This window comes from Sminthopsis crassicaudata, chromosome 2 (assembly GCF_048593235.1).
Source record: "Sminthopsis crassicaudata isolate SCR6 chromosome 2, ASM4859323v1, whole genome shotgun sequence".
Taxonomy (NCBI): domain Eukaryota; kingdom Metazoa; phylum Chordata; class Mammalia; order Dasyuromorphia; family Dasyuridae; genus Sminthopsis; species Sminthopsis crassicaudata.
In genome coordinates this window covers 511522086-511547066 of record NC_133618.1, presented here as the reverse complement: position 1 = coordinate 511547066, position 24981 = coordinate 511522086, and the positions used below count along the sequence as shown (strand labels likewise).

Below are 24981 nucleotides of genomic sequence, written 5' to 3'. Positions count from 1 at the left end.
AAACCTGACCTTTTCCATGTTTCTGAGTTTTGAGTATTGCTTTAAAAACCAGAGCAGCCAAGTGCAGAGCCTTTTATTTTATTTTATTTTATTTTATTTTATTTTATTTTTTTTGGCACTTGGAGATACAGAAGAATGGAGGGTCAGAGCCTTTGTTAGCTTACAGCTAGCATTGCATTTGAGTTCAACACAAATCGTTAATGTTTATTGTGCCACTAGAGAACACTTCTTTCCCCTGATCTCTACTCCACCCTAATGTCTGTTCCTTCTGGTGTAATAATATCTGTAGTACAATATAGTGGCATTTGGGCATTGCAGTCCTTCCTCCCTCCTTTCCTTCCTTCCTTCTCTGCCTTCTCCTCTTTCTCCCTCTTTCCCTCTGTCCACATAAAGACATTCCCTTGCCTGTGGATGCTCTGCCCAAAGGAATATAAATTTTGATTGCTGAAATCACAAGGTACCTTGGAATTTTGAGATTAGATTTCTTTTTTATGGACCATGCCTTAAATCCAAATCATTCTGTTACTGATTTGCCAGTCCCTGCTTAAGCCTCGCTTGGTCATTGGATTCTGATGGCTCAGTGTATAAATGACTGTTGTCTCTCTTTTGTCCTGAGAGTCTACCTCTCTCAAATTGATTTTATTTATTTTTTTAAATTATGTAAAGGAGGCCATTCTTTGCCTCATTTTTACCTAGCCTTAATCATTGAAAGGGCTTGCCTTAGACAAACTGAGACTTGGGAAAGACTTTAGCTTAAAAAGGTGAAGACCTCCCAGTGTATCTGGGATCATCTTCAGTTGTCCTGATCTATATCTGACCACCAGATCCAGTGGCTCTAAAAGAAAAGGTGAACCCTCTCTCATTTAAATTCAATTCACTTGCAAGTCCTGACATCTTCCTGATGTCATAGTACTCTTCAAGAATGAAGAACAAGCAACAAGTGTTTGAAGTCAAATTTGAACTCAGATCTTCCTGCTTCTGGATCCAATACTAACCATCTAGTTGCCTGTTATATAGAACAGTCATTGGCACAGTGACTATTTGTTAATTCTGAAAAGTGAGCAACCAATGAGTACTTTCCTTAATATTTGAATATTTGGCCTTTCTCCTCAGAAGTCTTTATTTAAGTACTTGCTCTTTTTCATCAGCCCTTGAAGTGACTTCAGTTAGCAAATATTTCATAGTCTCTCTGCCTTTGACATAACATAGAAAAAAATTATCATCTTGCCACAACTCTTTGAAAAGTTTATTAATCCCTAACATGCTTTGTTCAGATATTGGTTAAGAACAGTGTTAAGTATAGGAATTTGAAGACCTGCTGTAGGTGATGGCTAAAGCATTTGATCATTTCATATCTCAATTTTTGCTTCTTTTAAAACTGTTGAAATCCTTGAATTGTAAAATGAAGTATATGACTTGGAAATTTCAACACATGGTTTTATATGGGGAAGAACATGAGATGCAGATTAGAACCTTATCTATAACTTGTAGTCTTTGAGAGTTATCTGGGTTATTGAAAAGTTAACCTATTTGTCCAGGGTCACAAAGCCAATAGCTGTTAGAATTGGGTTTTGAGGGGCAGCTAGGTACCAGCCCTGAAGCCAGGAAGTCAGGAAGACCTGAGTTCAAATCTGATCTCAGATACTTCACAGTTCCTAGCTGTGTGACTCTGGGCAAGTCACTTAACCCCAATTGCCTCAACAACAACAACAACAACAACAAAAAAAAAAGAATTGGGTTTTGAACTCACGTCTTCCTGGCTCTTAGACCAGCTGTCTAACTACTATACATGCTACCTTTTTATGAGACAAGATTAATAGAATAATATGATGATGATAAAAGGAATAAAACTATTATTCTGTTATAGTACCTCACATATAATAGGTACTTAAGAGTTTGTTAATTAATGTCTTCTATGTGACTTACTTGTTGGCCCACTTTTTTCTCATAATTGCCTGCCAGCTATTGAAGTGATTTTATGTCATCATGCTTCCATAATTCTATAAGTTGGACCCCAATTTGCCACCTCTACATTCAGCTCCCCTCCTATTTAAACCAAAAGTTGAAACTCAATAATTTTAACAAGGTCTTGCAAGTGCTCAGTCATTTTGGCTTTTATTTTAAATAGTAAGGCTTGGCTTCTTGTGTTGTCATGGTTCACTATTGTTTCCCTTCAAACAGTCTTTTCTCAAAAAATATTTTTTGTGTATAGTGCTCTTAATTAGAACATTAGTATTTCCTCTCTACCTTCACTCTTGTTACTTCTTTTCAATGATTTTCTCTCCTAATTTTTTCCTAGCTCCTTGTGGCTCACAAGGAAACCTCTTCACCAAACTTCTGACTATTCTTGAGGTAGCATCTGGACTACTGATAGCCCCAGGGGTTGAGGCCTATTGAAAATGAGCCCTGCTATGCTGCTTACAGGTTTAGCCTGTTCCAACTTCTAAAAATAGCCTGACTACAGCCAAGGCTTTATGCAGTAAGAAAGCAATAGAACAAGGCACATGTTCATAGCAGCTATGGACTAAGTTTTCAGTAGAAAGATAGTTTTTGCTTATCCTCTACTATTGATGATATGTTAATACTTGAATGTTCTATAGAAATTTCATTTTTAGGACAGACTTTACTTTTAGTTACTTAGCTAAATTGATAAGAGCTATTAATGTTGTTTCCAAGGTTTCACTAGGTTAAACCTAGAAAGAGGTTTATACTTTGTTGTTATATTGAAGTTTTGACAGTTTGTGGTATGGTTGAGCAGTAACTTACTCTTAAAAGCCCCAGACAAGAACTAGGATTCTGTTAAAATCTTAACTTATTCTTCTCTTAGCCTGTAATTTACTACCTGGTCAAATGGTGTTCTCTACCTTATGAGGATAGTACTTGGGAACTGAAAGAAGATGTGGATGAGGGCAAAGTCCGGGAGTTTAAGCGAATCCAATCAAGGCATCCAGAGCTCAAAAGGGTGGTAAGTAGGTGCTGCCCCTAAAACAGTACACCTTTTAACAATACTTAATGTTGTATTGAGTTCTCTTTGAACTGCCATAATTACCACCTATCAGTCTCGAAACTGCCCAGTTTTGCTACTATTTCCTTCATCCTATTTCTTATGTATTTCTCATTTCTTAGAATCGTCCTCAGGCAAGTGCCTGGAAGAAATTAGAATTATCACATGAGTACAAAAACAGGAATCAGCTTCGAGAATACCAACTAGAAGGTGTTAACTGGCTACTTTTTAATTGGTACAACAGGTAAAGCAATGAGCCCAAAAAGTTTGGCCTTAGTTTGGTCTTACTTTTCACTATTCATCTCTTAGAGCTACCATTTCATGCTTCCATGTTAAAGGAAACACCCTTTTACCTGTTTTTTTTTGTTTTTTGTTTTTTGTTTTTTTTTTGTGATGGTTCTGCAGGCAGAACTGTATCCTGGCTGATGAAATGGGGTTGGGCAAAACAATTCAGTCCATTGCTTTCCTACAAGAAGAATATAATGTAGGCATCCATGGCCCCTTCCTGGTCATTGCCCCACTCTCTACAATTACCAACTGGGAGAGAGAGTTCAATACATGGACGGAGATGAACACTATTGTTTACCATGGCAGTCTGGCCAGTCGGCAAATGATTCAGCAATATGAGATGTACTGCAAAGATTCAAGGGTGAGCCTTCTGTGTAGGGAAAGGCCTTTTCACATAATGAATGAATGAATAAAAGCATTTATTAAACACTTATGTTCCAGGCACTAGGGACACAAATATAAAGAATGAGATAGTACCAGCCCTTTGGGAGCTTATATTCTAATGGGAAAAAATAGTATATATGATGGAATGCTGATCATAGATGGATATATTAGTTTGGGAAGTTATAGGGATGGTAAGTGAAGTCATAGGGCAGTTGATTGCCATATCCTTTCCAGGAATGGTTAGTGATGATTGCATTCTTATTTCATCTGAGGAGAATACATAGCTGCTTGGCAAGTAAATGACAAGAGGAGTAAACCAAACTATCCCCTTAGCTCATCCTGCCTTTTTAGATGTTAGTGTTTCCATAATTTTTCAAGGTATCTTCATAGAGGTTTTTATCTGGGCTATATATAAAGGCATCTGTCTAGTGACATATTGCATATCCAAAAAACCAATTAACCAGCAACACAACCCAAAATACAATTGAAAATTAAGAAATAAGAAAAAAAAAATTTGACAACTAAGATCAAAATCTGTGTACTAAATTAACTCCTGATGTTAAAATAAGTCCCTTAAACTCTTGCATAATGTTAAGGCTTATCAAGGTGAGGTATCTTTCTCAGCAACCTTAGTATATGTGTCAGAGCCAGGCTTAGAGCTCGGACCTCTTTTGACTCACTCCCTTTCAGTGCCATCTTTCAGAATGGGACAGTGAGAAGTATCTCAAATGATGATGATTCCCCCATTTTCCTTTACTAAAGTTCTACTCCAGTGATTTATGGTATGAAAATGACTGGGTATTTTAAAGGTATGCTTCCTTCCAGAGGATAAACTCTGACAAGTCCTACTAAGCTGGAAATGCTTCATGTCTGGCCCAGGGACATGTACTCTGTGTATAGGTATATATTTATATACTTATTATATATACATATACATTTCTGTTATCCACAGAACAGCTTAACTCAGTGCAGAGATGCTCATCATTAGGTTGCACATACAATGAAAATTTTTTTGTCCATAGCACTTCTTGGAAGACAGCTAAGGGGTAGTAATTTGTGTCCCAGGAGGGAATACCCATATCAGTGAAGTTATGGACCCTTAAAGTAGTCTCTGAAGACAGACTTCTGAAAGTGATTTCCTCACAAAATTAATATTTAAACAATTTTGAGGTATAAGGTGATAAAGGTTGTCTTTATTTCATTCTATTTTATATGATATTTTTGTTCCCCATAATGTGTATTTCTGTGTGTGTGTGCATGTTATAACCCCAAATTGAATTATAAAATCTTTGAGAACAGAGTCTTTATCATGTCATCTTTATACCTCTAGCAGTCTTTGATTCACCCAGCAAAATTCCTTGAACATAATATATGATTGATAAAAATTTGTTGAATTTGAACTGGCAATATGCAGTAAATCAATCAGCACTATAAAATTATTTGGTATTCATTAGGAAGAAAGTGATTTAGATTATTTTATCAGTAAATACATAGAGTGAGAGGATAGTTCAGGAAATTCAGAATAACCTTTTTTAGAAAGCTTCAAATAATTTCTAACTTTTGTTCTTTTATGCTCAGGGACGACTTATCCCTGGGGCATACAAGTTTGATGCCTTGATCACCACTTTTGAGATGATCTTGTCAGACTGTCCTGAGCTACGGGAGATTGAATGGCGTTGTGTTATTATTGATGAAGCTCATCGACTCAAGAATCGGAATTGCAAACTGCTTGATAGTCTCAAGCACATGGACCTGGTGAGTTTACTATGTTTATTTGTGGGAAAGGTTAGTTATTTCTATGATATTAAACTTCTGTACCCTGCTAAAGATGTTAATAAAAGAACAAAGCAAAGTAAGGATTTTCATGTTGGATATCAGTGCAAACCTGCTTGTTTTATGGCCAATTAAGATGAGATTCCCAGAGACACTAAATGACAATTTAGTAAATAAAATTTAATAATAAAAGCAAAAATGTTTTATAATGTTTGGTTCTTCATTTTCAGGAGCATAAGGTGCTGCTCACAGGAACACCCCTGCAAAACACTGTTGAAGAACTTTTTAGCTTGTTACACTTCTTAGAACCTTCACAGTTTCCTTCAGAATCAGAGTTTCTTAAGGACTTTGGTGATCTCAAGACAGAAGAGCAGGTAAAAAGTCTATTTTGTGATTTTTGATATTTATGTCATGAACTCTTTGACAGTCTAGTGAAATCTATGCATACCTTCTCAAAATATTTGAATGCACAAAATAAAGTACACAGAATTTATAAAGAAAATCAGTTATTTGAAAAAAAATTAATTAAAAAAAAGCTAAAAATCCATATTAGATTAGAAAATCTATATATTAGAAGTATAGTTATCAAAATATTTTTTTTTAAAGTTCCTAGCACAAACAATATATGACAGTTAAAAATCTATTGTTGTCCTTCTGTCCTGTGACCCCTAACCCACTCCGTATGATAATGTCTATGACCTTTAGCTTTCACCTTTTGAGATACTTTGCCTACTTTCACTTCTCCATTCTTGCACAGCATGATATATTTTTTTTTTCTTGGATTCAGGTCCAGAAGCTACAGGCCATTCTGAAGCCAATGATGTTAAGAAGGCTCAAAGAAGATGTGGAAAAAAACCTAGCTCCCAAACAGGAGACAATAATTGAAGTGGAGTTAACCAACATCCAAAAGAAGTATTATCGTGCTATCTTGGAAAAAAACTTTTCCTTCCTTTCCAAAGGAGCAGGTCACACAAATATGCCCAACCTACTTAATACGATGATGGAGCTACGTAAATGCTGTAATCATCCATATCTTATCAATGGTAAATACTATGCTGGTTAATATATACTAGATCTCCAAATTGTGTGAATTGTCCTCAGAGAAATGGGAAATAATTTCTGCCAGGCCATAGAAAATCTTTTTTTCCAGGCACACGTGTGTGTGTGCACTCTCTCTGTCTCTCTCTCTGTCTTGCTCTCTTTTTGTGTGCTATTTGCACAGTTTTCCCTGTATTGTTATTCTTTCTGTTCTCCCAGATAAGATTATCTTAATGAGAATTCTACTCAATCTTTTCAGCCCTTGTGTGCGCTATTCCTTAATATTTTTTTAGATGAGGGTTTTTTAACTTGAGCACCATGAAGTTGCTTTTTAAAAATTTATAAATATATTTCAGTATCATTGGTTTTCTTTGGAATCCTATGTGTTATGTTTATATTATTTTAGAAGGAATCCATTGGTTTTACCACACTGCCAAAGGGGGGGGTATGTGACACAAAAATAGTTTAAAATCTCTGCTTTCATTTCCTGTTGTGACTATATAATTAAAGTTTGTAAGTTAGAGGTATTTTCCTTAGTCTTGAACTATTTTATCTTAGAAGTGTTGACTGTAAATTAGGCTTCCTTTTTTACCCTGTTGGCTTCTTGTCTTGACAAAATGTTACATGCTTCCTCAGCTCTCATCATCAAGGCTTACTCTCTTAACAGGTGCAGAGGAAAAAATCCTAACAGAATTTCGGGAGGCCTGCCATATCATCCCCCATGACTTCCATCTTCAGGCCATGGTCCGCTCAGCTGGTAAGCTGGTTCTCATTGACAAGCTGCTTCCAAAACTCAAGGCTGGTGGCCATAAAGTACTGATCTTCTCTCAGATGGTTCGCTGCCTGGATATTCTGGAGGATTACTTAATCCAGAGAAGGTGAGAGATATATTAGCCAACAACTCTTGGAATTAGATTTATAAGATTACTGGTTTGGTGTTAGAAATATATTTACTTGGGGCAGCTAGGTGGTGCAGTGGATAGAGCACTAGCCCCGAAGTCAGGAGGACCTGAGTTCATATTTGGCCCCCGACACTTAATACTTCCTAGCTATGTGACCCTGGGCATGTCACTTAATCCCAATTGCCTCAGAAAAAAGAAAGAAAGAAAGAAATATATTTACTATATTTGTTTTCTTTAATTCCAAAGGAGTCTTTTTAATCTTTAACTTCTTGATGTCATTAGTTCCACACCACAGGGAGGTGAGAAGTAGTGATCTTGGATTAAAGAGCACTATCTATATTTATTTTTACCTATTCTAATCTTTTCCTTCTAATTTACTTAGGTATTTATATGAGCGTATTGATGGACGTGTGCGAGGTAACCTTCGTCAGGCTGCCATCGACCGCTTTAGTAAACCTGATTCTGATCGATTTGTCTTCTTACTCTGTACCCGGGCTGGTGGCCTTGGTATCAATCTTACAGCGGCAGACACTTGCATCATCTTTGATTCAGACTGGAACCCTCAGAATGATTTACAGGTAATGAGAGTATTGGTCACTTATTACAACTCTAGCTATTGGGATCAAATTGTACAACTAGCTAGGGATTTCTCATAGAAAGATAGGATATACTTTAAGATTGTCTACTTGGTGAAGCCCAAATGACAGGATAAATATCTTCTAGAAATTGATTTGAGGTGTTAGTGGTGAACTTTGCTTTTTCTCAGATGTTCTAAATGGTTAAAAACTAGTTCATCTTTTGGATATAGTCCTTCTTTAATGAGGCAGCAGCATATTGTAGACACAGTAATGACATTGGAAATCTGGAAAATTTGGGTTCACCTCCTACCTTGGTCATTTACTATCTATGTGTCTTTGGAGCAAGTAACTTACCCTATCTAAAACATAGTTTCCCATCTGCAAAATGGTAATATTTATATTGCCTACCTTTCAGAACTGCAAATTTGCACATTTTAAAGCTCTTTATAAATGCAGTTATTACTAATGTATTTTCTTTCCAATCTCTTCAACTAGGCCCAAGCACGTTGTCATCGAATAGGGCAAAGCAAAGCTGTGAAAGTTTACCGCCTCATCACTCGAAATTCTTATGAGAGGGAGATGTTTGATAAGGCCAGCCTCAAGTTGGGACTGGATAAAGCAGTACTTCAGTCCATGAGTGGTCGGGATGGCAACATCACTGGGGTGAGACCTTCTACCCTACAGATTTCCTGCTCGTTAGGATGAGGGGTACAGAGAAAAGTGTAATGTTCATTGTACATAGGAATTTCAAAACTCAGTTTTTAATTCTAGAGCACTATAATGAGTAAAGAAATTATGGAGTATTTGTATAATAGCATGGCCTGGTGGATAGAGAGTTGGCATTAAAGCCTGGAACACATGGTTCAAATCCCACCTCTTGTTTCATGTTTGTTCTGTGACCCTGAACAAGTCATTTAACCTCAGTGCTGTAGGATATACATATACATACATATATATATATATATATATACACATACACTCCTTTCTTTTTTTTTTTTTTTTTTTTTTAATTTTTGAGATTTTTTTATTGAAGCTTTTTATTTTTGAAACACGTGCAAGGATAATTTTTCTTTTTTTTTTTTTTTTTCTTTTTTTTTTTTTTTTTTTTTTTTTTTTGCATGAGTAATTTTTTTTTTTTAATATTATCCCTTGTATTCATTTTTCCAAATTATCTCCCCCCCCTTCCCTCCACTCCCTCCCCCCAATGACAGGCAATCCCATACATTTTACATGTGTTACAATAAAACCTAGATACAATATATGTGTGTAAATACCATTTTCTTGTTGCACATTAAGTATTTGATTCCGAAGGTATAAGTAACCTGGGTAGATAGACAGTAGTGCTGACAATTTACATTCACTTCCCAGTGTTCCTTCTCTGGGTGTAGTTATTTCTGTCCATCATTGATCAACTGGAAGTGAGTTGGATCTTCTTTATGTTGAAGGGATATATATACTCTTAAGACTGAGCTATAGAGAAAGTGTTAATATGATGCGTATTGGGAGAAGAAGTTTCTTTACCTCAAAGTTTAAATGCTGGTGCAATCACAGATCCAGCCCCTATATATATCTTTTTCTATGTATGTTTTAGAATGATAATTTGGGGTATGTGTGTCATTTTTCACTTAATTTTTGCAGATTCAGCAGTTCTCTAAGAAGGAGATTGAGGATCTCTTAAGAAAAGGTGCTTATGCTGCCATTATGGAAGAAGATGATGAAGGTTCCAAATTTTGCGAGGAAGATATTGATCAAATTTTACTAAGACGTACCACTACCATCACCATTGAATCTGAGGGGAAAGGGTCCACCTTTGCTAAGGTGCGTTCTGCCTATATTAAAAACTGAAAGTACAGGAACATGGAGAAAGTAATCCCTAGAATTAAAATGTTTCAGTACTTCTGAGATCTTCAATATAAAGCATAAAATGTAAATCCTTCACCTCCCCAAATCTAAGCAGAGAGGCTAGGTAACCAAAATTTCAGTGATGAGCCTCTCTTACCTTAACTAAGATGATCCTCATATGAACTTATCTCTAAATTAATTTTTAAAAAATTTTCCAATTAATAAGCATTCTCTCTTTGTCTCTCTTCTCTCTGACTCGCTCTTTCTCTCTTCCCCTCCTCCTCCTCTTCCTTCTTTCTCCCCTTCTCTCTCTCCTTCACCTTCTCTTCCTTCTTTCTCCCTTCATTGCTACCCCCAAATATGCATAGATCAACAAGCCAAATTCCCAGTTGGCCATGTCCACAAATATATCTGTTACCTTTATAAAGAGGTGGGTAGCTTGTATCAGCATCATTAGTCCTTTGAAGTATGGTTGATCATTGCATTGATCAGTCCTGAATTCTTCTAGCCTCATTTTTTAAGTCTTTCTACCTTGGTAGAATTTGGTAAAGCTTTGTGCAGTTTTCAAAAACTGAAGTTCAACTTCATATCACAGTAAGATACGTAGGTTGTCTTTTTTTTCTTTTTGGGTAGGGCAAGGTATACTTCAAAATAAAATGGCACACACTCCTGCCTTATTTCTTCTCTTCTGTGTCTCCTTGTTCAACAGGCTAGCTTTGTTGCTTCAGAAAATAGGACAGATATTTCTCTGGATGATCCTAACTTCTGGCAAAAGTGGGCTAAAAAAGCTGACCTAGACATGGATTTACTCAACAGCAAGGTGAGTTCTTTATTCCCTTGGATAGCAGCAGGTGGACCTCTGCATTTCAGGATGCTTTTTCAGTACTGTTTTTTGTTCCACTGAGTCTGGAGAGTAATCTAAGAATTTGTAATTATCACCATATATTGTTTCCCCTTGTTAGAAGGGACAGGGCATGATGAGAGTTTGGCTCTCTTTTTTTCTTCATGCAGAATAACTTGGTGATAGACACACCAAGAGTGCGTAAGCAGACACGGCACTTTAGCACTCTGAAAGATGATGACCTGGTGGAATTCTCAGATTTGGAAAGTGAGGATGATGAGCGGCCTCGTTCCCGCCGACATGACAGGCATCATGCCTACGGACGCACTGACTGCTTCCGAGTGGAAAAGCACCTTTTGGTTTATGGGTAAGTGGGTAATCCCCACTTTGCAACTAAAGGTGGGATGGTACATCTTCACCTTACTAGACTATCTCTGTGTGTCTTTCCTCTTCCTGGGTAGAGGAAAGCCTTATTCCTTCCAAGCATAAGATAATAAATAGCTGTTAAGAGTGGAATGGCTGAGAAATACTCTTGGACTCTCAAAGATTATAGCCTATCACAGTAACAGTGTATTCTTTAAAATCTTTGTTTCTCATTTGAGGAAATGTATCTGCTTCAAGCATAACACATCATTGAACAAGAGGCTCCATAAAGATGGTTGTGGTTTTTTCCTCTGTCTTTGAAGCTGGGGTCGCTGGCGAGATATTCTGTCCCACGGGCGGTTCAAAAGAAGAATGACTGAGCGGGATGTGGAGACAATCTGCCGTGCCATTCTTGTGTACTGTCTTTTGCACTACCGTGGGGATGAAAACATCAAAGGCTTCATTTGGGACCTGATCAGCCCTGCAGAAAATGGCAAAACAAAAGAACTTCAGAATCATTCAGGTAATCATCAACTTTCTTTTTCTCTCCCTTTTACCTCTCTCATGGGTACATTGTTTATTCCACATCTAGAGGGTTTTCTTGGTCCAGGCCTTCCACTGTCTGCCTATTCCTATCAGGTTTATCTATCCCAGTGCCCCGGGGACGCAAAGGGAAGAAAGTGAAGTCCCAGAGTACCTTTGATATCCACAAAGCTGACTGGATCCGGAAATATAATCCTGATACCCTCTTCCAGGATGAAAGTTATAAGAAACACTTGAAACATCAGTGTAACAAGTAAGCACTAGGGGTGTCAAAACTTCTTTGTTCTGGAATCATAGAATGGGAAAAACTGCTTTCTATTTTACAACAGTATTACTAAAGTTAGTATTATTCTTTTCTAGGGTGTTATTGCGAGTACGCATGTTGTATTATCTGCGGCAAGAGGTTATTGGTGATCAGGCTGAAAAGGTGTTGGGAGGTGCCATTGCTAGGTACAATTTATTCTATTTCCTGACTCTGAGCATTAAAAGAATGTGTTCTACAACTTGTCACTAGAATTTGAGAATCAGAGAGTTTGTTTGGGGAGAGGGGAAATGTAGCCCTCCAGGATAAAGGCACCCCAAAATCTAAGAGAATTTTTAAAATATCTATAATTTCTCCTAGGACACCATTTTTGTTAACTGTTATGTGACATGGAGCACTATTGTATTTTCTCTGTTCCCTCATGCCTTTCTAGTGAGATTGATATATGGTTCCCAGTGGTGGATCAATTGGAGGTTCCAACAAACTGGTGGGATAGTGAAGCTGACAAGTCCTTGCTCATAGGAGTCTTTAAACATGGTATGTGCCTCTTCTAAAAAATAGGTCCCATCACCTTCACCATTTCCCTAGGCTCCCTGCTCAGATCAGATGAAGACTTGTGTCCAATAAGAGCATAAGAGATTGATCAGGACTTTGATTCATGGGGTTCAATAATCAAGCACTAATAAGAAGGATGGAAAAACAAGAATGCTTGAATGGGAAAGTAATCTTATAACTTTGAAAGTCATGTTAACTGTTCCAGAAAACAATGCTTATTAGTGATATAATGCGTATTTAAGTATTGATTAAATGTTTCATGGATGAATCTTACCTTTAAAGAAGGGCTACCTGTATCATTAGAATAACTGGAAAATATTTTTCATCCTGTCCCCACTAACTATTCACACTGTCCTCATCATCAGCATATCAATCTGTGTGACCACACAGGCTTTCTGAAAATTTCTGGTGTGTTGTGAACAATCACTTCTTATAAATCTTAGAATCTGAGGGTGTTTGGGGGGAAAAGTGAAGCCTGAGGAATGTGCAGAGAAAACTGTGCTTCACCTTCACAAATTCCAGGTACTGAGAGTTGCGAATTACCCTTCCAATCTACTGAATGGAGTGAAGTGAGAGTGAGGAGAACTAGAATCTGTTTTTAATTCTACCACTCCTCTCTGGCATGACTAGAGCAATAAGCCATTTAGCCCCTCTGTGTGGCTGCATATGAGAGGCTGTTATACCACAGATAAATAATGAAACTTGCTGTTTAGACAACCTGGATTCAGATCCAACTTCTGCTACTACTTTTAACCATTGGCAAGTTATTTAAACACTGGACCATAGGAAATCCCCTAAGTCTGTAAGTTATAGATAGGTTGCAGTCTTTCTTATTGGAGAAGGTACCCACACCAGTGAAATTTAAGTCTTTCCTGTATTGCCATACTTCTTAGTTTAAAACTTTAAATTAAAAAAAAAAAAAAAAAAAGAGTAAGGAAACTTGTTTTTCTTCCTATTCTACAAGTTATTGAGAAGCTGAATGAGATTTTGAGCATATGTAGATTGTATTTGTAAAGGTTTAAACCATCTGGTCTGAAAGGTTGTTCATTCTCATTCCATAAAGACATTGAATGCTATTATGAGCAAAGTATATACTAACTAGTTTCAGAAGGTAAAATTGTAAATCCATAATTCCATGCCTTCTTTAAGACTGAGAGCAAGTCACTTAATTGCTTTCAGTTCTTCACTTATAAAATAGGGATCCTATTAAAATAATTTGTTTAAATCTGTCACTTATCTCCATTTTATCTCTAGTTCTTTTTCATGAACTATTGATTCTAAAACAAATATAAAATGCAATAGGAACATTTAATAGAACTAAAATGTTATCTGACAATTCTGATATATCAACTATGACATTATCATTTTACACTGTAGGTAAAGTGTTTTAGATATTTTAATCATAAACAATGCAAATTTTACCAGTTAAAGAAACCTCATTTTAACAAAGTGAAGTCCATATTGTTTTTAATTTCTGGGCCTTTCTCATCTAGGCTATGAGAAATATAATACAATGAGAGCAGACCCAGCATTATGTTTTCTGGAAAAGGCTGGCCGGCCAGATGACAAGGCCATTGCAGCAGAGCATCGAGTATTGGACAATTTTTCTGATATCGTAGAAGGGTGAGTGACTAAGCATCAAGTTTAGGCTTTCTCTTAAATGATAATGTCCCTTACCTTGAAGAATTTGATTATCAGGTCTAAGAAATAGCACAATTATATCTTCTTAGGTGAGCCAAGAGGTCTTCATTATCTTTGTACTTTCCTGAGAATAGTGTTGTCTTGCCACATAAAGAGTATGGCTGTCTTAGCCTAAGTAGGCAGTGACCATCAGATTATAGCATGGCAATAAATTTCCCTTACTTTTAAAAAAAATTTATATATAGTCATAGTAATTGAGAGGATAAGTGGCTCTGTTCAAAAGATGATAGTTTGTTACCCAACTTTGGGCCAAGCTATGTGGAATTGTCCAGAAGTGAAATGGACTGCCATGAGAAGTTGCGAGATTTTTTAACTCTTGAGTTCTGATCTTAGATGTGTTATATATTCTCAACCAAAGAATTTTCTGGTTTCTAGTCATATTCCTATTAATAGTGATACTCAACACATATAGACATTTATTCACTGGATCATGGGCCCCAATGATGAGTTGCCATGCTAATACCGAGTCACCAGGCAGGGCAGTATTGCTCTGGGCTGGGTGCCAGTGAGTGTAACAACACTTCTCACCTGGAGACCTGAGGGGTACATGAAATAATCTTCTTTAGATGTTAACTATATGAGTATCATAAAATATATAATGGAAATTTTAATTGAAATATAATAATGCTACTCTTTTGAATGATCAGCAATTCTATGTAATGTTCAAAATTCAAGTGATTTAATAATTTCTTCCATGTTTCTCAAAAGTAATTGGGTCATTTTTTTGTTGGATTTATCCGTCCCTTTTCTTTAAGTAGTTTGCTATGCTAAACATGAAGAATAATTAAAATCAAATAATAAAACTGAAATAATTGGGGAAGTTGGATAGGGTGGTAACTGAGGTAACTTTCAGCTCTAAATATATGATACTTTGAAGTAGTAGGAGTTAAGTATTTGAGAGAGGGATTAAAAGGAAAAAAGTAGATGGTAAGAATTAGTTATGACAAATTTAAATGCCATTTTATTTTGGGAGAGTGGAGGAACTGTTATGCACTAAATGAATTACAGACATGCTTATTAGTCTTACTTTCTAAGTAGTGGTATTGATTTTTCAGGAAGGGACAGGGCAGGAATGGCCAGTTGTCCAGAGTCTTCCTCTACTCTGGATTGATCTTGTATCCTTTAGGCTCAGGTTATATTATTTTCCCTTCTATTACTTTGGTAAGTTAATAATAGTTGGCCTGTTTTCTGTATCAGCATCAAATTAAGACTGTGGTACCTTATTTTTTGTACCAGGTATATCTTGTTTAGTACTCAATAAATTAATCCTCCAGTTTTAGTTCTTTAGGATCTTTGTTCTTTCCGAAGTAGTGGAAACAAAATGCTATTAAATGGTGATGAGTCATTTGACCATCTTTGTTCATCTCAAATAATCTCATCTCTTAGGTGGCTCAAATTTACATCTTGAACAAAGGCCTGGGTATCCGAACTTACTCTGTATTCATGGAATTGTGGGAGCCTGAGGGTTAACACTTAAGAAAATCGATGAAGAAAAGTATAGAACAGAAGTAGAGTTTTCTACAACTCAGGAATCAAAGAAAAATAAGATCTTGCAGGACTTTGAAGGTTCTCTAGAGTAATGCAGAACTAAGCTTTTATTTCTAATGAGTGCTTTTTATGCTTTTTATTATTCTTCTCCCCTCCCCCCAAATATAATCTAACATTATCCTCATTAGCTAGATGTGAGATTGAGAACAGGACTCAAAAATTAGTTGTTAGAACAGATAGAACTAACAGCCTTTCTGAAACAAAATAGCTGATATTTCTTTGTTACAGCCAGGGTTCCTTATTACTTTTCAACTCTGACTTAACTTATTTGCTGAAACAGTACTTCTTCTCCTTCTCTCTGGATATTTCAAGAACAGAGCCAGCATCCAAAAGTGAGAGTCTGGAATGGAATTGGTTTACTCTTTGTTGCATTTGTGTTTTTCTAGGTTTTCATCCCAGGTTCTTACTAATAAACAAGATAAATAATTCTTGGTGTTTCTCTATGGTTTTAGGGTTGACTTTGATAAGGACTGTGAGGATCCTGAATACAAACCACTTCAAGGCCCCCCAAAGGACCAAGAGGATGAGGTGAGAAAGAAATCTTTTCCTACCCTTTAATTCCCATGTTTCAGTCCCCTCCTCAAAATTTAAATTGAACTTCTATGAACTGCATTCCATTCATTCTCTCCCCCCTTTTCAGCAAACAGACAGACATATGCATGTGTGCCTATGCTTGCATGAGCACATATGTATTCTTTATCACTGGTGTATGAAGAAAGTTTCATTTTCTTCATCTTCTGTTATGGACCAGTGGGATTTACAATGTTTATATCTCTGTGGATAGTAATTTCATTGAGTAATTTCATTAATTTCATTCTTACTCCACTTGGTGCCCAAGAGGAGCACAGGGAAAATATTTCAGCATTTCAACATCTTCCTTTTACCCCCTTCCCCATTCTCTTGGTGGGATGGGTCTTTTTCTCTAGGGTGACCCTTTGATGATGATGGATGAGGAGATTTCTGTGATTGACAGTGATGAAGGTAACCTGGGTTCCCAAAGTTCAGTTTTTCATGGGGGAAGCTGGGTTAAGGGAGGACAGATTCTAAGGAGTTCTTTCTTCTCTCCTAAGTTGGCTGGGATTGTCTTAGTGTTTGGACTTTTTGGTGGGTTGAAACTCAAGTCTGTTTCCTTCATCAGCCTTTTTTCTCCATTCCCTACTTACTCTGCTTTACTTCCCACAGTCCAGGTGACCCAGCAGCCAGGTCATCTTTTCTGGCCTCCAGGCTCAGCCCTGACAGCCAGATTGAGGCGTTTGGTTACTGCCTATCAACGTAGCTACAAGCGAGAGCAGATGAAGATAGAGGCAGCAGAACGTGGGGACCGTCGGCGACGGCGTTGTGAGGCAGCCTTCAAACTAAAAGAAATTGCACGACGAGAGAAGCAGCAGCGGTAAGTCAGGGAATGAATAAATTGGGCTTATTTCTAATTATGCTGTCTTTCTCCTGCGAGTCATCTCTTAAGTTTCTAAAGGAAAGAATTCTTAAGAAGCTTTTACAGAGTCTCTTATCTGTTAATTTATAAAGCCATTGGGATTAATAAACTCACTTTTGAGCATAGTATCAGTAATAAGGGAAACCATTAATATGGCAGATTCATTATCAATTAGTTTGTTCTTCTCTGTTTTTAGATAGCAATAACTCACTTGTTAATTGATCCTGTATTCTTTTTTCCTTCCAATTTATAGATGGACAAGGCGTGAAGAATCAGATTTCTACCGAGTAGTATCAACCTTTGGAGTTGAGTTTGATCCTGACACTCTACACTTCCACTGGGGTCGATTCCGTACATTTGCTCGCCTGGATAAAAAAACTGATGAAAGCCTTACCAAGTACTTCCATGGTTTTGTGGCCATGTGTCGACAGGTGTGCCGTCTACCCCCTGCTGCTGGAGATGGTAAGTGACTCTTAAGACAAAAGTCCAAAATGACTGGGAAAGAATGATGAAAGAAGTAGCAATAAATTCTTCTTCCCTTGTGTCTCCTTACAGAATCCCCAGACCCCACTCTATTCATTGAACCCATTACAGAGGAGAGGGCCTCACGCACTCTTTTCCGAATTGAGTTGCTTCGGCGATTACGGGAACAAGTACTATGCCATCCTTTATTAGAGGACCGGTTGGCTTTGTGCCAACCCCCAGGCCCCGAACTGCCCAAATGGTGGGAACCAGTTCGACATGATGGCGAACTTCTCCGAGGGGCAGCCCGACATGGGGTGAGCCAAACAGACTGCAATATTATGCAGGACCCAGACTTTTCTTTCCTGGCTGCCCGTATGAATTACATGCAGAGTCAACAAGCAGGGGCACCAGCTCCAACCCTGTCACGCTGTTCTACCCCACTGCTGCACCAACAGTACGCCTCGAGCACTGCCTCACCACTGCCCCTGCGTCCAGATGCTCCTACTGAAAAGCTACCAGAGGAGGCAGCCACCCATCTCCCAAGCCTGGAGAGTCTGGCCTTAAAACTAGAGCATGAGGCGGTGGCCAAAAACAGGCCAACCTCACAAGACTATGAGCTACGAGTAGCCCCCTCTGATCCTACTCCCATGGCTTCCCAAAGTGTTCTGCCAGTCAAGCTGGAGGATGAGGATGATTCGGATTCTGAGCTGGACTTAAGCAAACTGTCACCATCTTCCTCCTCTTCTTCCTCCTCATCCAGTTCCAGCTCTAGCACTGAAGATAGTGAAGATGAAAAGGAAGAGAAGCTGAGTAAGTGCATGTTCTAGGAGATATTTTTTTCTCTCATTCTTCCCTTTCTTTTTTTTAATCTTCATCTCTCTTGTGACTTTATATCACCTTTATTTCTGAATATATCCCTTCTTTCTTCCCTACTAACCAAGCCATTATTTGTGACAATTTTTTAAAAAGAGGAAAACAGGGCAGTTCAGCAAAATCAGACAACACACTTCACTCAAATATATAATATTCTGTACCCATAGTTTCCCATCTCTACAAATAATTTTCCTTCATTTTCTAAATGTCTTATTAGCCAAAATGAAATTTATCCTTTCAGTAATAATGTCTCTTCTTCATCTACTCATTTCCCAGGTGCTGATCAGTCCTGTTCCAAGCTGTATGATGAAGAGAGTCTCATGTCCCTCACTATGTCCCAGGATGGATTCCCTAATGAAGATGGAGAGCAAATGACTCCTGAACTGTTGCTGCTTCAGGAGAGGCAGAGAGCTTCTGAATGGCCCAAGGTAAAATCAATTTCTAAACCTAAAGTGAAGAGGAAACTGAAGAATAGGTGTGAACAAAAGTTTCTGCTTGATTTTTGTTTTTCATTGTGGGGATCAGTCCTGCCATTTCTCTAGTGACTGTAGTATAATTTGACTGGGTTTAGGCGGCCTGGAATCTGGGCACTAGCCTCTGTGCCTAAAAGGCTTTGTCTCACAAGGTATCTAAGTTATTACATAAGATTTGACAGCACTGTTTGGAATCACTAAATGCCATGTAGACTAAAACTGATACCAATTCTGTTTGTTCCTGAGCAGGATCGTGTCCTGATAAACCGCATTGACCTCGTCTGCCAGGCTGTCCTCTCAGGGAAATGGCCTTCCAGCCGCCGGAACCAAGAAATGGTGACTGGAGGGTCACTGGGACAAGGCAACCATCTGCTGGATAGCCCTCTGCTGGCTCCAGGAGAATATGGTGATTCACCTGTGCCCACACCTCGAAGTAGTAGTGCAGCTTCAATGGCAGAAGAGGAGGTGACTGCTGTCAGTACTGCTGCAGCCCAGTTTACCAAACTTCGACGGGGCATGGATGAGAAGGAATTTACAGTCCAGATCAAAGATGTGAGCTGAGCACCTTTGGTAAAGGGGAGTAGGGGAATTGATTCTTTGCTTCTTAACTAATGTCAATAGCTCAGCCAAGATGTTGAGCTGATTTAACAGATTTTAGAATTGAAAAACCAAAGAAATTGGAGGTCATTTGGGAAGGGCAAAGGGAGAAAGAGTAGCTAAAAGATCATTAATTATCTTCTCTAAGAAATGGGTAGAAACAATACTATTTAAGAAAATCTTGATAAGAAAAAGATAGTTCTTAATGGTTCAAGAATTAAGTCAATTATTAGAAAGATGTAGGTATTGTTAAAACAATTTAGCATTTCATATTTGCAGAAGTATATATTTCTTCTTTTAAGTTAAAAGAATCATTTGAATTAGGCTAACTTTTTTATATAATACAAAGAGAAATTGGTAAGTGCCTCTGTGATGAATTGCCATGCTAATACCGAAGCACTAGGTAGGGCAGTGATGCTCTGCACTGGGTGCTACTGAGTTAAACTTCACTTCTCTTGTAGACATCTGAGGGGCACAGGGTCAAGAGATAGAGAGATATTTCTGAGGGAAAAAAAAGGTGTGAAAGTTTTATGTTACATTCCTAATAGCCAATCAAGTGGCTTCCCTTTTCTTAGTTATTGAGACATAGGGTGATATAGAATTCAATTTCATCAGGGCTGAGTGTTTAGTTTGAAGACATGTGCTATATTATGTCATGGGTGCCTAATGTGTCTCCTAGGAAGAAGGACTGAAGTTGACATTCCAGAAGCACAAGTTGATGGCCAATGGAATGCTAGGAGATGGACATCCGTTATTCCATAAGAAGAAGGGGAGCCGAAAAAAGCTAGTGGAGGTGAGTGGACTTTGGACTCTACTTGGATAATACAGTGAGGTCTCTTAGGTATTTCTCCTAATGCATTAGGTGGAGGACGGTTTGGTAACATATAAAATAAATTCTTTATTTTATGGATACAACTGTCTTTCTTCCAAGTAAGAAAATGTACTTATGAGTTGGATTCTGAGTTTGCAGCTGGAGGTGGAGTGTATGGAAGAGCCTCATCACCTTGATGTAGACTTGGAAGCCCGAATTCCTGTCATCAATAAGGTTGATGGCACTTTGCTGGTGGGTGAAGATGCCCCTCGTCGGGCTGAACTGGAGATGTGGTTACAAGGTCATCCAGAATTTGCTGTTGATCCTCGGTTCCTCGCTGTAAGTGACCATTTAAAATCATTCCCTCTGCATGAGAAAGATAAGGCATGCCAGAAACAAATTTGTATTTTTCCCTAATATAACCTCATTCCTTTTTTGAGGAAGACACTTAGTGGCACTATTCTACTTATTCCTTTCTAGTTGTGAGCCACCCTTCCTAGTACTTTAGAGAAATCTTTGATCCTTTAAGATAATTGGCTCTATGTTTCTGCTTCAGTATATGGAAGATCACCGAAAACAGAAATGGCTCAGATGTAAAAAACCCAATAAGGCAGAGATGGGTTGTTTGGGAATAGAACAAGTGCAAACAGTCAATTCTCGGAATGGAAAGAAGGTGAGACCTATTTAGTAATAGCCTGTTTTCCCACTGGACTCTTTTTAGGCCAAGTTTCCAAGTTTCTTTATTAACATAGTTCCTGTTTTATTTAATAATCTGTTCAACACAAATTTTCTAAGGATAAGTATCTCCCCTCTTCTTGTTCCTTTTTTGGTCCAGACCTATGATTTCATTGTTCTAGGGATCCTAGTTAGGAAAAACTCAATACTAATGCAATTCTGCAACTATTCATTCAAACAACATCTACTATGTGCCAAGCCCTGGAAATAAAGATAATAATGAAACAGTCTCAGCCTTCAACGAACTTATAATGTATCAGAGAAAACATAATTACCCACATAAGTATATACAAAGTAATTTGGGGCTCAAGGAGAAACACTCGCAACTGAAACATCAGAAAAGACCTCATGTAGGATATAGCACTTGGGCAGAGCATGGGGATGGTATGTGAAATTTTTCTGTTAGAGAGACTATAAGAAATTTGACTGGACCAGAAGATAGTGTAATGTGTAAAATGAAGAAGACAGTTTGTGAAAGACTTCAAATGTTAATCAGAGGAGTTTTATTTCACTGTAAACATAAGATGGATCTGGAACATTGTAACCTCTGTTTATGCAGCATTATTTTTGCATTACTACAAGTAAAGAATGGATTGAAGAGGGGAGAAACTTCACCAAGGAAACTAATTTGGAGGCTAATAATAGTCTAGACAAAGTAATGAGGCCTTAACTAGAGTAATGGCCATTTCAATGAAGAAAAGGGGAAAGGTTAGAAAGGGATTTTGGAGGTAACATCAATAACACAAATAAATATACATGGTGAGGGAAAGTGAAAAATCAAGATTGTGGATTTGAATGGCTAGAAGGAATGATGATGCCCATCTGAGCAGAAATAGGAAAGTTAGAAAAAGGGTTGAGCCATATATAAATATGTAATGAATTCTATTTTGGATGTATGTTGAGTTTGAAATGCCTACAAAACATCTACTTTAGGATGTCCATAGATATTTAATGGCATAGATGAGACTGGTGCTCAGAAGAGAAACCATAGCTGAATATGTAAATTTGGTAGTCATCTGCATAGAAATGATCATTGAATCCATAGATAATATATAAGGACACCAAAAGAAAGTAGAAAAAACAGTCCTAGATAGAGGCTTGGGATTCACCTATGATTAGAAGATATGAGCAATAAATCAGCAAAGGAAACTGAGGAACAATCAGACTAGTAAGGGAAACAGAATAGAGTCATCAAGAAGACCCAGAAAGGATAGAGTCCGAAGTCAGTAAACACTTATTAAGCACATACTTTATTTCTGGAGACTGGTAAATGGTAACAAAAGTCGATAAGAGATGGAGAGGTGAATATTGCGGAAAGACCACAATTAAGATGACATTAACTTAGAAGAGTTTTAGTTGAATAACCAATCAAATTGAAATAATACATCTTACCAAATGAGGATTTACCCAGTGAAAGTCAGGTGGAACTTGAGCCCAGGAACTTGCTATCTCCATTTTATATTTGAATAAAAACAAACCCTCAAAAAAGTACAATAGTAGTTCCCAATTTTCTTTTAATGTTATCTAGTGTTCAGTCTTTAAACTAATCCCAGAAACCTCAAGAGAAAGTTCACTTTAATTCACTTTAACTAAAAAAATAAAAATACATTAGAAATTTTAGAAGGATTTAAGGAAATGATTAATTCTAAACATGTTGATATTAACTAGCAATTCTTCAGATCTTGATTGGGCCAGGGACCATGAGTCATTGGGTTTCTTTGTTACCTTTCCATGTAGATGTGCTATTGTCTTGGGGGTGTTGAGGGTAGATAAAGGGAGGAGAAGACTGGTAGCTGTCCAAATTTCTGAAGTTTTTTTCCCCTTTTTGAAACTTTAAACTGGTAATTGCAACTTAGACTTTTTGCCAAATTTATCTCCACTGTGTTATTTATACATGTTTACTTTATTAATGGAATTAATTTCTCTCTTAAATTTGCATGAATCATAGCCTTAATGACTTAGAAGAGCTTACCAAGTATTCTATGATGGACTCTTTTTGTAAAGTGAATAATCATTCTTGTTTTACCAATCTGAATATACACATATGGTGGGGTGGAGTTTCTTTTGGGGGGAGAATGGAGGTTAAGTTGTATATACCTATAAGGTCAACAATAGGCAAGAACTACATCATAGAATCTAAAATGTAAGTTGTGAAAAATCTTTGTCATTTTAAAGATGGAGAAACTTAAGCCCAGAGATGAAAAAAATTGTATACTTCTCTTATAAAAAGAGTCATATTTATTGACGAGAAGATATTCATAGAAGACTCTTTAAGTATCTTTCAATATCTTTCAGCCTCCATAGTACTAAAGAAGTCTCACTCTGATGGTATCAACATGTTTCCGAGAAACAAAGAAAAAATTTTTGTGTTTGTATATGTGTAGCATTTTTATATAAAGTGCCCAAGGTTAAGCTTTTAATAGTTTAAAATTGCACTAAGCCTTTTGATACACCTGTATTTATATCAGAACATTTAGGATTGTGATTTTGCTAATATTGGTCCTTTTTGTACCTAAACAGATAGATCATAACTCTTCTGGAGCCTAGTAGATGGTTTTTAAGAGTTGTGATGGCTAAAAAAAAAAAAAAAAAAAAAAAAATCACCCTCTGGCCATCCTAGTTATTAATCTTTCCTGATTGAAAATTTACCTAGACCTCAGAAAATAGTCAGCTAGCTTCTCAATTTCTACTGAAAAAGCTTTAGCAACTTGATAGAGGCCTGGCCATAGTTTACATTTGCCCAGCATAGCTATCAAAGACTTTTGTGGGAAAAGACACACATGGTTAAATAGATTACTATATAACTGGCCGAGTGCCAATTATAAGTATCACTCTTGTCATTTATCTTAAGATGTAGCTTCAGGCTTTTCAGCTTTAACTCAGGCACACTTTTTACTACTGCCATTAAAAAAGCAATATCCTTGGATGAATAGTGTAAATTATAAGTGGTGAAAAACAATCTCTGGCACAATTATCAAATATGAATAAGCAATTGTATTGTTATTCTAAAACTGCATTATAACTGAATATTGCAGAATAGTCAGATCTCCATCCTATGAGTGAGAGCATTAAGGTGCTGTTTTCCAAGACAAGGAAAAGTATGAATAGTTTACAAATAGAATTCTAGAGCATATGAGTGAATTTAGAGATCAGCTAATCCAATGCCCTCATTTTCAAGAGAAGAAAATAGAAGCCAAGAGATGTCAAACACTTAATCTGCCCCACAGTTGTACAAAAAGTATCAGATTTGGAATTTGAACTCAAGATTTATATCCAGTGCTTCAGAAGTGGTTACCAGTAGTCTGAATTTACCCATCTCTGGTACATTAATGTGCAATATGGTTAAATCTGAGTAATGTGTTCCTCCTTATGTGAAAACATTAAAACCTACCGTGATTATGCATGTACTTTTAATTGTCATATGAATTTACTTATATAGTAAACCAGGCAAACTCTGGCTTGATCCCTCATGTTTTTAATCTTTATTGATATATTTTGGTTTTACTCAAATACATCTCTATTGTCTCCCCTTTTGAGAGTCATCCCTTTTAGCAAAAAATAAAAAAAAGGGAAAAAAGTTGCTATTCAACAAAACTAATCAATACATCAACCAATTCTATACATATGTGTGTGTGTTTTCTACTTTCATCTTCCTCTACTTCTGCAATCAAGAAAGCAGGTGCATTTTTTTTTTTCCTTTTCTTTGGAGCTAAACTTGATCATTGTAATTACATAACTAAAATATATAGGTTTATGATCTGGGTAGCTGGATAAGATGGAAGTACCCTGTAAATTTATGAAACAGTAAATCTAGCTGGCTTTCAAAGCTATCAAATTTTTGACCTTGGCCTAATTAACTGTGCTAACATAATTGGCATAACATCCCTTTACACATACATGTAGTTGGAATATACTAAAAGATGACAGAACTATTGAGGTATGTTGTTAGAAAGCTTTTGAAAACTAAGAAATA

General features: G+C 37.1%; 1 protein-coding gene and 2 non-coding genes across 6 annotated transcripts in view; all 3 read left to right on the top strand.

Moving 5' to 3' along the window:
* CHD8 (chromodomain helicase DNA binding protein 8) overlaps window positions 1-24981 on the top strand; it is a 58102-nt gene that overhangs the window by 32045 nt on the left and 1076 nt on the right. For 2 of the 4 annotated variants that reach the window (XM_074294184.1, XM_074294185.1), the window contains exons 11-37: window positions 2828-2965; window positions 3127-3248; window positions 3410-3653; window positions 5255-5431; window positions 5680-5823; window positions 6237-6492; window positions 7155-7365; window positions 7772-7967; window positions 8463-8630; window positions 9606-9785; window positions 10519-10629; window positions 10821-11017; window positions 11337-11536; window positions 11653-11809; window positions 11917-12006; window positions 12252-12355; window positions 13867-13996; window positions 16075-16150; window positions 16549-16603; window positions 16805-17012; window positions 17308-17516; window positions 17610-18329; window positions 18669-18820; window positions 19115-19417; window positions 20142-20255; window positions 20433-20612; window positions 20830-20946. In XM_074294184.1, coding sequence (XP_074150285.1) covers window positions 2828-2965; window positions 3127-3248; window positions 3410-3653; window positions 5255-5431; window positions 5680-5823; window positions 6237-6492; window positions 7155-7365; window positions 7772-7967; window positions 8463-8630; window positions 9606-9785; window positions 10519-10629; window positions 10821-11017; window positions 11337-11536; window positions 11653-11809; window positions 11917-12006; window positions 12252-12355; window positions 13867-13996; window positions 16075-16150; window positions 16549-16603; window positions 16805-17012; window positions 17308-17516; window positions 17610-18329; window positions 18669-18820; window positions 19115-19417; window positions 20142-20255; window positions 20433-20612; window positions 20830-20946 — 4959 coding nt within the window. The remainder of the gene's footprint in view (window positions 1-2827; window positions 2966-3126; window positions 3249-3409; window positions 3654-5254; window positions 5432-5679; window positions 5824-6236; window positions 6493-7154; window positions 7366-7771; window positions 7968-8462; window positions 8631-9605; window positions 9786-10518; window positions 10630-10820; window positions 11018-11336; window positions 11537-11652; window positions 11810-11916; window positions 12007-12251; window positions 12356-13866; window positions 13997-16074; window positions 16151-16548; window positions 16604-16804; window positions 17013-17307; window positions 17517-17609; window positions 18330-18668; window positions 18821-19114; window positions 19418-20141; window positions 20256-20432; window positions 20613-20829; window positions 20947-24981) is intronic. The other 2 variants (XM_074294186.1, XM_074294187.1) reach the window with 2 other exon arrangements.
* LOC141559253 (small nucleolar RNA U6-53/MBII-28) lies at window positions 14510-14619 on the top strand. The gene has a single exon (XR_012487317.1). It is a non-coding gene; the product is annotated as a small nucleolar RNA U6-53/MBII-28 (small nucleolar RNA).
* Window positions 19827-19936, top strand: LOC141559254 (small nucleolar RNA U6-53/MBII-28). The gene has a single exon (XR_012487318.1). It is a non-coding gene; the product is annotated as a small nucleolar RNA U6-53/MBII-28 (small nucleolar RNA).